General features: G+C 44.6%; 1 protein-coding gene across 2 annotated transcripts in view; it reads left to right on the top strand.

Annotated features, from left to right (window-relative positions):
- The window catches only part of LOC118768541 (zinc finger protein 271-like), a 16653-nt gene extending 12050 nt beyond the window's left edge, over nucleotides 1-4603 (top strand). Inside the window, exon 2 of one of the 2 annotated variants that reach the window (XM_036515250.1) lies at nucleotides 2179-4603. In XM_036515250.1, the coding sequence (XP_036371143.1) occupies nucleotides 2200-3615 (1416 nt within the window). In that variant the 5' untranslated portion in view covers nucleotides 2179-2199 and the 3' untranslated portion in view covers nucleotides 3616-4603. The remainder of the gene's footprint in view (nucleotides 1-2178) is intronic. The other variant, XM_036515249.1, reaches the window with a different exon arrangement.
- The last annotated feature ends 7487 nt before the right edge of the window (nucleotides 4604-12090 follow it).

Genomic DNA, 12090 nt, shown 5'->3' with positions numbered 1-12090 from the left:
TAAATGATTACCTGGCCAGGTACTGGTGTAGATAGTTTGAACGAATACCTGGCCTTTTCACCCATTCTTTTAAATCCTGCCAAAAGCGTTCGATGTTTTGCGTGTGCATATTTGGTGTCAACAAAATTTTCTTTGTGGTTTATCCTGTAATGTTGATAACCCAATGTTTGTATATCTTTTGTAAGACACCCAGGAATCTCTGTAGGTAACCGAACCAGGTTTGATGTATTTTTGAATTTGTGGAAGCAGTGAGTTTTTCTATTTATTCGATATTCATTAATTTCACATCATTTGCAATTTTTCTCTGATTCTCTTTCATTTGAATTCGATACTTGAATAGCTCTTTGCATTTCTGATCTTTAAGATGTCGAAGGATAGATATTGATGTTTGAGTCTTTGTTTTCAAATGTAATTCTGGATAATTTGAAGAGACAATTTCACCTTTTCTTGCCTCTGCCAAATTTCTCTTTCTACACACTCAAAGAGAACAATGATGATTTCCTGAAATAGTGATTCTGTTATAATGTTTTCAATGCATTCAGGGAAGGCCATTTGCTTAGCTGATAAACTTTTTGTAATCAATCGTGAAATCGCCCTCATTGATCCCCACCCCCCGACTACAGATCTAGTTCCACCCCACCTCTGAGTTTGGAAGCTCCACTTGCATTCAGTGAGTGCACAAAGATCCAGGACCCTGTCAGTAGTTGACCCCTTTGGCTTGAACCCTAACTGCTGGGAAGCAAGCAGATGATTTCATGCCCTGTCCAGGGTCATCATGGCAAAGACCTAGGCAGGAACTGAAAGGAGTTATAACAGCAGCCCTGCAGTTGTGGTGGTCCCCTTTTCCTGTCAGGTGGTATGAACCCCGATCAACTGAACGCCTGCTCTTGAAATTAATGTGCAAGTGGCTGAGCACTCTAAAGACACCCATAACGAAGCTCTGAGTTATTGTGATACCCTGGGATAAGGCTGGTCCTTCCAGTTGCAGGTACAATCCCCTTTTGTCATCAGACTTATACAAAGACAAAAAAAAAGTTTAAACTTCTTACCACGTGGACATGAAGATTTCTTCATGTCCACGTGGTAAGAAGCCAATTAATACATCTCTCCATATAGTAGAATTGGTTCGACTGTGGCTTTGAAGATTTCAAGTTTGAAGTCTCTACTTAGATTTGATGACCAGATCTTATGCATGTCATTTCAGGTAGAAGAAATAACTGAAGGACCAAATACAGCCTTAGTGCCGCCTAGGGATTCTAGGGGAGCTGGCTGGCGAGTTCGGCCTGAAGCTGAATGTGGTCTTTGCGCCTTCAGAGACAAACAAGGCAGATGCTCTAACCAGGGTAAAAAGGGCCTGGTTAGGGGAGCCAGAAGAATCAAAGCAATAGGTAGCCGCAGTGTGTCAGATATCAACATTTGAGGCCAAACGTATAAACACGGTAATGGACCATAGGATGAAACCAAAATCCCTGAAAGACCCGGATAAACCTAGCCAACAGACGAAAAGATCCAATTGGACCGTTTCCTCATATCCGTGTTTTGTATAGTCTGACAAGCTGTCCACGAAGCTGGTGCTTTGATGTAGATGAAGCCTTTGGTAATTCTGGGACCAGAATTAAAATTTTTCTTTTAATAATTACTGCTCCATTCCTTAGAGTGTGCTTTTGTGATCTATGTTTTATTGACTATATGTGTGTGTGTGTGAATGTGTAACTGGAGTTGAGAAATATGTCAGCTTCACTCTGGATTTTCTGATGTAAATTTTAATAAATTTAAAGTTCTGTGTGTTTTCTAGGGAAATGTTGAATCTGTATTTTCTAAGTAGCCTCTCTATCTTACACTGTTGTTTCTTTATTCTTTCAGAATATCAGATGAGATTGGCATAACTGAAGATACATTCTCATTATTTATCATCTTTTAAAGACCAAAATGGAAATATTGTACAGAACAGATATATAAGATTGTTTCTATAAATCTATGGCAGAATCCTCTGATATATTTACTCTGAATTGACATCACTGGCTGGAGTGTCTACAAGATGAGTCTGGTTGCAAATTAAACTTGGATAAATTTACTAAAGAGTTTAGGGACAAGGTAATACCGGACAGAAATACAGCAGTCGAAATATTTGTAAACAAAAGACTATAGAAGCAAAAAGAATAAAAAAATTATATATACATTGTGAATTTCAAAGAAACAATGGAAAAAAGTGAAAAACTAGAGGAGATAGTTTTTCCTGAAGATGCAGAAAAAGGAGGGAGAAACTTATCACATGACTGTGATGTCTGTAAAAAGTCATTCTCTCATAAGGGTTACTTGAATGTGCACAAACGTATTCATACAAAAGAGAAGCCATTTCGCTGTGAAATCTGTGGTAAATCATTCTCTCAAAGTAGTGCTTTAACTTCTCATAAACGTATTCATACAGGAGAGAAGCCATATCAGTGTAACATCTGTGGTAAATCATTCTCTTGGCGTGGTGTTTTTACTAATCATAAACATTCCCATACAGGAGAAACACCATATTCTTGTGATATCTGTGGTAAATCATTCTCTCAAAAACATAATTTGACTTTACACCAACGTATTCATACAGGCGAAAAGCCATTTCACTGTGAAATCTGTGGTAAATCGTTCTCTCGAAAAATTGAGTTGATTTCACACCAACGTATTCATACAGGGGAGAAGCCATATCAGTGCAACATCTGTAACAAATCTTTCTGTCACTTGTGTAGCCTAAGTATTCACAAGCGTGTTCATACAGGAGAGAAGCCATATCAATGTAACATCTGTAGTAAATCATTCTCTAACCAAAGTGATTTAAAATCTCACAAACGTTCCCATACAGGGGAGAAGCCATATCAGTGCAACATCTGTAACAAATCTTTCTGTCACTTGAGTACTCTAAGTACTCACAAGCGTGTTCATACAGGAGAGAAGCCATATCAATGTAACATCTGTAGTATATCATTCTCTCGGAGTAATAGCCTAATTACTCATAAACGTATTCATACAGGGGAGAAGCCATTTCAATGTCTCATCTGTGGTAAATCATTCTCTGCCCGAAGTACTTTCATTTCTCACAAGCGTGTTCATACAGGAGAGAAGCCATATCAGTGTAACATCTGTAGTAAATCATTCTCTAACCAAAGTGATTTAAAATCTCACAAACGTTCCCATACAGGGGAGAAGCCATATCAGTGCAACATCTGTAACAAATCTTTCTGTCACTTGAGTACTCTAAGTACTCACAAGCGTGTTCATACAGGAGAGAAGCCATATCAATGTAACATCTGTAGTATATCATTCTCTCAGAGTAATAGCCTAATTACTCATAAACGTATTCATACAGGGGAGAAGCCATTTCAATGTCTCATCTGTGGTAAATCATTCTCTGCCCGAAGTACTTTCATTTCTCACAAGCGTGTTCATACAGGAGAGAAGCCATATCAGTGTAACATCTGTAGTAAATCATTCTCTAACCAAAGTGATTTAAAATCTCACAAACGTTCCCATACAGGAGAGAAGCCATATCCGTGTCATGTCTGTGGTAAATCATTCTCTTCAGCCAGAAACTTGACTACACACGCACTTGTTCATACAGGGAAAAAGTGATTTCACTGTGACATCTGTAGTAAATCATTCTCTATACAATATAACTTCACTAACCACAAACATATTCGTACAGGAGAGAAACCATACCATTGTGATATCTGTAGTAAATCATTCTCCCGCAATAGCAGCTTAGCTTCTCACAGACGTTTCCATACAGGAAAGAAGCCATATCGCTGAGATGTCTGTGGTAAATTGTTCTCCACAAGTAGTTGCTTGTCTAAACACAAACATATTCATACAGGAGAGAAGCCATATCACTGTGATATCTGGTAGGTCATTCACTCAACATGGCAGATGACCTCACAAATGTGTTCATATGGGGTCGAAGCGATCCCACTATTTGTTGTAAATCATCTGTAAATGATAATTTAACCCTTTACCATGCAGATTATTCTGTCAAATCTGATTTTATTCAAATTATTTTCAATTTGTCTCCCATTATTTCACAGCTTTCAAATTTTGATGACGTGATTGTTTATTTTCAGAATGACATTGTAGGGTAGGTGCAAGAGGCTGAATCTGACTGGTTTGATCATAAAATAGGTAGAATATTTGGGTTGGATATGGCCGCTTTAAATTCTCAAGGGTTAACCCTACAAGTATCAACATTACTTACTTCCTACAAGGACCATAGCGGTCATTTATGACTGCCATTGAAGATCATTGTCCAATACAGTTTATTTTGAATATCAGCAAATGCAGTGAATAAAGGATTTGAAAATACATTCTTTTAGCATTTATTAACATATAAAAAATATTTATCCATACACATGAAATGATGCACATGATTGAAAGGCAAAGTTGACCTCGGTGAAATTTGAACTCAGAACGTAACGACAAACGAAATGTGGCTACGCATTTCGCCCGGCGTGCTAACGTTTCTGCCAGCTTGCTACCTTGGTGATAAATGACCCCTCGGTATTTGTAGTGTTAACTAACTGTGTATCTATTCATATAGATGTATGACTACCAATGTGACGATTCATAAGAACAAGCATTTTGAGCTCCTCCTAAATGGTGATGGTGCTGTGGGCTTTCTCCATGGCAATAAACAATACATCAGAGAATTGGAGTAGTTCTATGGAAAAAAAGGGACACTCTCTCTAAATGTAAATGTATTCACACAAAAGAGGAGGTAGAACAGTGTGTGATAACAACCTCCCAACTGTATAGTTTATGTCACCACATCTCAGGTAACTTACCTGTGGGATATGCTTTTTAAAAACATGAGCTCCTCCTAAAATTGTAGTGTTGTGGGCTTTCTCCATAAAAATATATATCTATGCACATATTTATATGAAATGATGCTCCTGATTGCACATTCAATAGAGTTGTAGAAATTAAAAAGTAATAAGCAGAATTGGTGATAAATGACCGCTCGGTACTTCTGGTGTTAACTAAATGTGTATCTATTCATATAGATGTATGACTATCAATGTGACAATTCATAAGAACAATCAGCATTTTCTCCTAACTGTGATATAACTCCCACTGTTCCAGATAGAGTTCGTTAAAACTTGCCAAACCTGTTACTTCACAATATGTAAGACATTTGCCATGTATTTTTATAAAGAGTTGTAATAAATAAATCGCATTGAATTTACGTGGTTCTTCTTGTCATTCTTTTGTATTCGGTAACTCCAGGCAGACAGACTAGACCAGTTAATGCATAACCAACACAGCTACATCAAGATGAACCAGCCACAATTAACTCGCAAGCAAAACTCATAACCAACACTCATTATATATATATATATATATATATATATATATATATACGTATCTATATACGTCTTTGTGTTTGTCTCTCAGTATTGCTTGACAACTGGTGGTGGTCTGTTTGCGGTCTCATGTGTCATGCAAATGACACCCCAGCCAGTGACACGTACAGCCACCCGTTACACTCGGAGTGGTTGGTGTTATAAAGGGCAACCAACTGTTGAGAACATGCCAGAGGAGATCACAACCAAAGCTGTCCAACACACAGAACTGAGCCATGAAGATGCTACAGAATTTCAACTGTGATACAACTCCCACTGTTCCAGATAGAGTTCGTTAAAACTAGCCAAACCTGTTACTTCACCATTTGTAAGACATTTGCCATGTATTTTTATAAGGGGTTGTAATAAATAATAGTTGCATTGAATTTACCTGGTTCTTATTGACATTCTTTTATATAAAGGGAATTCCAGGAACACAGAATAGACCAGTGAATGCATAACCAACACACAGCTACGTCAAGACAAGCCACTGTTAAGTGAGGCACGAATCATAAACAATACTATATATACATACATACATGAATATATGTATATGTGTGTATGTCCTTGTGTCTGTGTTTATCCCCAGGTATTATTTGACAAATGTTGTGAGAAGAGTAAACCATTGTTCCCAACAAGTCAGAAGAGTAAAACGTTCGCTGCAATAAAATTGATGTTCGCCACAAAAAAGTAAAATCAATTGTTCCCTACTAGTAAGAAGAGCAAATTGTTGTTCCCTGCGAGTGAGAGGCGTAAATCGTTGTTCACTGCGAGTGGGAGGAGCAAATCGTTGTTGCCTGCGAGTGAGAGGAGCAAATCGTTGTTCCCTGCCAGTGAGAGGAGCAAATCGTTGTTCCCTGCGAGTGAGAGGAGCAAATCGTCCTTCCCTGCGAGTGAGAGGAGCAAATCGTTGTTCCCTGCGAGTGAGAGGAGCAAATCGTTGTTCCCTGCGAGTGAGAGGAGCAAATCGTTCCCTGCGAGTGAGCGGAGTAAATCGTTGTTCCCTGCAAGTGAGAGGAGCAAATCGTTGTTCCCTGCAAGTGAGAGGAGCAAATCGTCCTTCCCTGCAAGTGAGAGGAGCAAATCGTTGTTCCCTGCGAGTGAGAGGAGCAAATCGTTGTTCCCTGCGAGTGAGAGGAGCAAATCGTTGTTCCCTGCGAGTGAGAGGAGCAAATCGTCGTTCCCTGCAAGTGAGAGGAGCAAATCGTCGTTCCCTGCGAGTGAGAGGAGCAAATCGTTGTTACCTGCGAGTGAGAGGAGCAAATCAATCGTTGTTCCCTGCGAGTGAGAGGAGCAAATCGTTGTTCCCTGCCAGTGAGAGGAGCAAATCGTTGTTCCCTGCAAGTGAGAGGAGCAAATCGTTGTTCCCTGCAAGTGAGAGGAGCAAATCGTTGTTCCCTGCGAGTGAGAGGAGCAAATCGTTGTTCCCTGCGAGTGAGGGAGCAAATCGTTGTTCCCTGCGAGTGAGAGGGGCAAATCGTTGTTCCCTGCGAGTGAGGGAGCAAATCGTCCTTCCCTGCGAGTGAGAGGAGCAAATCGTTGTTCCCTGCGAGTGAGTGAGAGGAGCAAATCGTTCCCTGCGAGTGAGCGGAGTAAATCGTTGTTCCCTGCGAGTGAGAGGAGCAAATCGTTGTTCCCTGCGAGTGAGAGGAGCAAATCGTTGTTCCCTGCAAGTGAGAGGAGCAAATCGTTGTTCCCTACAAGTGAGAGGAGCAAATCGTTGTTCCCTGCAAGTGAGAGGAGCAAATCGTTGTTCCCTGCAAGTGAGAGGAGAAAATCGTTGTTCCCTGCAAGTGAGAGGAGCAAATCGTTGTTCCCTGCAAGTGAGAGGAGCAAATCGTCCTTCCCTGCAAGTGAGAGGAGCAAATCGTTGTCCCTGCAAGTGAGAGGAGCAAATCGTTGTTCCCTGCGAGTGAGAGGAGCAAATCGTTGTCCCTGCAAGTGAGAGGAGCAAATCGTTGTTCCCTGCAAGAGAGAGGAGCAAATCGTCCTTCCCTGCAAGTGAGAGGAGCAAATCGTTGTTCCCTGCAAGTGAGAGGAGCAAATCGTCGTTCCCTGCAAGTGAGAGGAGCAAATCGTCGTTCCCTGCAAGTGAGAGGAGCAAATCGTTGTTCCCTGCGAGTGAGAGGAGCAAATCGTTGTTCCCTGCAAGTGAGAGGAGCAATCGTTGTTCCCTGCGAGTGAGAGGAGCAAATCGTTGTTCCTGCGAGTGAGAGGAGCAAATCGTTGTTCCCTGCAAGTGAGAGGAGCAAATCGTTGTTCCCTGCGAGTGAGAGGAGCAAATCGTTGTTCCCTGCAAGTGAGAGGAGCAAATCGTTGTTCCCTGCAAGTGAGAGGAGCAAATCGTTGTTCCCTGCGAGTGAGAGGAGCAAATCGTCCTTCCCTGCAAGTGAGAGGGGCAAACAAATCGTTTCCTGCGAGTGAGAGGAGCAAATCGTTGTTCCCTGCGAGTGAGAGGAGCAAATCGTTGTTCCCTGCAAGTGAGAGGAGCAAATCGTTGTTCCCTGCAAGTGAGAGGAGCAAATCGTTGTTCCCTGCGAGTGAGTGGAGCAAATCGTTGTTCCTGCAAGTGAGAGGAGCAAATCGTTGTTCCCTGCGAGTGAGAGGAGCAAATCGTTGTTCCCTGCAAATGAGAGGAGCAAATCGTTGTTCCCTGCGAGTGAGAGAGCAAATCGTTGTTCCCTGCAAGTGAGAGAGCAAATCGTTGTTCGCTGCAAGTGAGAGGAGCAAATCGTCCTTCCCTGCAAGTGAGAGAGAGCAAATCGTTGTTCCCTGCAAGTGAGAGGAGCAAATCGTTCTTCCCTGCAAGTGAGAGGATCAAATCGTCCTTCCCTGCAAGTGAAAGGAGCAAATCGTTGTTCCCTGCAAGTGAGAGGAGCAAATCGTCCTTCCCTGCAAGTGAGAGGAGCAAATCGTTGTTCCTTGCAAGTGAGAGGAGCAAATCGTTGTTCCCTGCGAGTGAGAGGAGCAAATCGTTGTTCCCTGCGAGTGAGAGGAGCAAATCGTTGTTCCCTGCGAGTGAGAGGAGCAAATCGTTCTTCCCTGCGAGTGAGAGGAGCAAATCGTCCTTCCCTGCAAGTGACAGGAGCAAATCGTTGTTCCCTGCGAGTGAGAGGAGCAAATCGTTGTTCCCTGCGAGTGAGAGGAGCAAATCGTCCTTCCCTGCGAGTGAGAGGAGCAAATCGTTGTTCCCTGCGAGTGAGAGGAGCAAATCGTTGTTCCCTGCGAGTGAGAGGAGCAAATCGTTGTTCCCTGCGAGTGAGAGGAGCAAATCGTTGTTCCCTGCAAGTGAGAGGAGAGCAATCGTTGTTCCCTGCGAGTGAGAGCAAATCGTTGTTCCCTGCAAGTGAGAGGAGCAAATCGTTGTTCCCTGCAAGTGAGAGGAGCAAATCGTACTTCCCTGCGAGTGAGTGGAGCAAATCGTTCTTCCCTGCGAGTGAGAGGAGCAAATCGTTGTTCCCTGCAAGTGAGAGGAGCAAATCGTTGTTCCCTGCAAGTGAGAGGAGCAAATCGTTGTTCCCTGCGAGTGAGAGGAGCAAATCGTTGTTCCCTGCGAGTGAGAGAAGCAAATCGTTGGTCCCTGCAAGTGAGAGGAGCAAATCGTTGGTCCCTGCAAGTGAGAGGAGCAAATCGTTGTTCCCTGCAAGTGAGAGGAGCAAATCGTTGTTCCCTGCAAGTGAGAGGAGCAAATCGTTGTTCCCTGCAAGTGAGAGGAGCAAATCGTTGTTCCCTGCGAGTGAGTGGAGCAAATCGTTCTCCCCTGCAAGTGAGAGGAGCAAATCGTTGTTCCCTGCGAGTGAGAGGAGCAAATCGTTGTTCCCTGCAAATGAGAGGAGCAAATCGTTGTTCCCTGCGAGTGAGAGAGAGCAAATCGTTGTTCCCTGCAAGTGAGAGAGCAAATCGTTGTTCGCTGCAAGTGAGAGGAGCAAATCGTCCTTCCTGCAACTGAGAGGAGCAAATCGTTGTTCCCTGCAAGTGAGAGGAGCAAATCGTTCTTCCCTGCAAGTGAGAGGATCAAATCGTCCTTCCCTGCAAGTGAAAGGAGCAAATCGTTGTTCCCTGCAAGTGAGAGGAGCAAATCGTTGTTCCCTGCAAGTGAGAGGAGCAAATCGTTGTTCCTTGCAAGTGAGAGGAGCAAATCGTTGTTCCCTGCGAGTGAGAGGAGCAAATCGTTGTTCCTGCGAGTGAGAGGAGCAAATCGTTGTTCCCTGCAAGTGAGAGGAGCAAATCGTTGTTCCCTGCAAGTGAGAGGAGCAAATCGTCCTTCCCTGCAAGTGAGAGGAGCAAATCGTTGTTCCCTGCGAGTGAGAGGAGCAAATCGTTCTTCCTGCAAGTGAGAGGAGCAAATCGTTCTTCCCTGCAAGTGAGAGGAGGAGCAAATCGTTGTTCCCTGCGAGTGAGAGGAGCAAATCGTTGTTCCCTGCAAGTGAGAGGAGCAAATCGTTCTCCCCTGCAAGTGAGAGGAGCAAATCGTTGTTTCCTGCAAGTGAGAGGAGCAAATCGTTATTCCCTGCGAGTGAGAGGAGCAAATCGTTGTTCCCTGCAAGTGAGAGGAGCAAATCGTTGTTCCCTGCGAGTGAGAGGAGCAAATCGTTCTTCCCTGCGAGTGAGAGGAGCAAATCGTCCTTCCCTGCAAGTGACAGGAGCAAATCGTTGTTCCCTGCGAGTGAGAGGAGCAAATCGTTGTTCCCTGCGAGTGAGAGGAGCAAATCGTCCTTCCCTGCGAGTGAGAGGAGCAAATCGTTGTTCCCTGCGAGTGAGAGGAGCAAATCGTTGTTCCCTGCGAGTGAGAGGAGCAAATCGTTGTTCCCTGCGAGTGAGAGGAGCAAATCGTTGTTCCCTGCAAGTGAGAGGAGCAAATCGTTGTTCCCTGCGAGTGAGAGGAGCAAATCGTTGTTCCCTGCAAGTGAGAGGAGCAAATCGTTGTTCCCTGCAAGTGAGAGGAGCAAATCGTTCTTCCCTGCAAGTGAGAGGAGCAAATCGTTCTTCCCTGCAAGTCAGAGGAGCATATCGTTGTTCCCTGCAAGTGAGAGGAGCAAATCGTACTTCCCTGCAAGTGAGTGGAGCAAATCGTTCTTCCCTGCGAGTGAGAGGAGCAAATCGTTGTTCCCTGCAAGTGAGAGGAGCAAATCGTTGTTCCCTGCAAGTGAGAGAGAGGAGTCAGTGAGGAGCAAATCGTTGTTCCCTGCGAGTGAGAGGAGCAAATCGTTGTTCCTGCGAGTGAGAGAAGCAAATCGTTGGTCCCTGCAAGTGAGAGGAGCAAATCGTTGGTCCCTGCAAGTGAGAGGAGCAAATCGTTGTTCCCTGCAAGTGAGAGGAGCAAATCGTTGTTCCCTGCAAGTGAGAGGAGCAAATCGTTGTTCCCTGCAAGTGAGAGGAGCAAATCGTTGGTCCCTGCAAGTGAGAGGAGCAAATTGTCCTTCCCTGCAAGTGAGAGGAGCAAATCGTCCTTCCCTGCAAGTGAGAGAGGAGCAAATCGTTGTTCCCTGCAAGTGAGAGGAGCAAATCGTTGGTCCCTGCGAGTGAGAGGAGCAAATCGTTGTTCCCTGCAAGTGAGAGGAGCAAATCGTTCTTCCCTGCAAGTGAGAGGAGCAAATCGTTGTTCCCTGCAAGTGAGAGGAGCAAATCGTCCTTCCCTGCAAGTGAGAGGAGCAAATCGTCCTTCCCTGCAAGTGAGAGGAGCAAATCGTACTTCCCTGCGAGTGAGAGGAGCAAATCGTTGTTCCCTGCAAGTGAGAGGAGCAAATCGTCCTTCCCTGCAAGTGAGAGGAGCAAATCGTCCTTCCCTGCAAGTGACAGGAGCAAATCGTTGTTCCCTGCGAGTGAGAGGAGAGCAAATCGTTGTTCCCTGCGAGTGAGAGGAGCAAATCGTCCTTCCCTGCGAGTGAGAGGAGCAAATCGTTGTTCCCTGCGAGTGAGAGGAGCAAATCGTTGTTCCCTGCGAGTGAGAGGAGCAAATCGTTGTTCCCTGCGAGTGAGAGGAGCAAATCGTTGTTCCCTGCAAGTGAGAGGAGCAAATCGTTGTTCCCTGCGAGTGAGAGGAGCAAATCGTTGTTCCCTGCAAGTGAGAGGAGCAAATCGTTGTTCCCTGCAAGTGAGAGGAGCAAATCGTACTCCCTGCGAGTGAGTGGAGCAAATCGTTCTTCCCTGCGAGTGAGAGGAGCAAATCGTTGTTCCCTGCAAGTGAGAGGAGCAAATCGTTGTTCCCTGCAAGTGAGAGGAGCAAATCGTTGTTCCCTGCGAGTGAGAGGAGCAAATCGTTGTTCCCTGCGAGTGAGAGAAGCAAATCGTTGGTCCCTGCAAGTGAGAGGAGCAAATCGTTGGTCCCTGCAAGTGAGAGGAGCAAATCGTTGTTCCCTGCAAGTGAGAGGAGCAAATCGTGTTCCCTGCAAGTGAGAGGAGCAAATCGTTGTTCCCTGCAAGTGAGAGGAGCAAATCGTTGTTCCCTGCGAGTGAGTGGAGCAAATCGTTCTCCCCTGCAAGTGAGAGGAGCAAATCGTTGTTCCCTGCGAGTGAGAGGAGCAAATCGTTGTTCCCTGCAAATGAGAGGAGCAAATCGTTGTTCCCTGCGAGTGAGAGAGCAAATCGTTGTTCCCTGCAAGTGAGAGAGCAAATCGTTGTTCGCTGCAAGTGAGAGGAGCAAATCGTCCTTCCCTGCAACTGAGAGGAGCAAATCGTTGTTCCCTGCAAGTGAGAGGAGCAAATCGTTCTTCCC

This window comes from Octopus sinensis, linkage group LG30, assembly GCF_006345805.1.
Source record: "Octopus sinensis linkage group LG30, ASM634580v1, whole genome shotgun sequence".
Lineage (NCBI taxonomy): Eukaryota > Metazoa > Mollusca > Cephalopoda > Octopoda > Octopodidae > Octopus > Octopus sinensis.
This window is presented reverse-complemented; position numbering and strand designations above follow the sequence as displayed.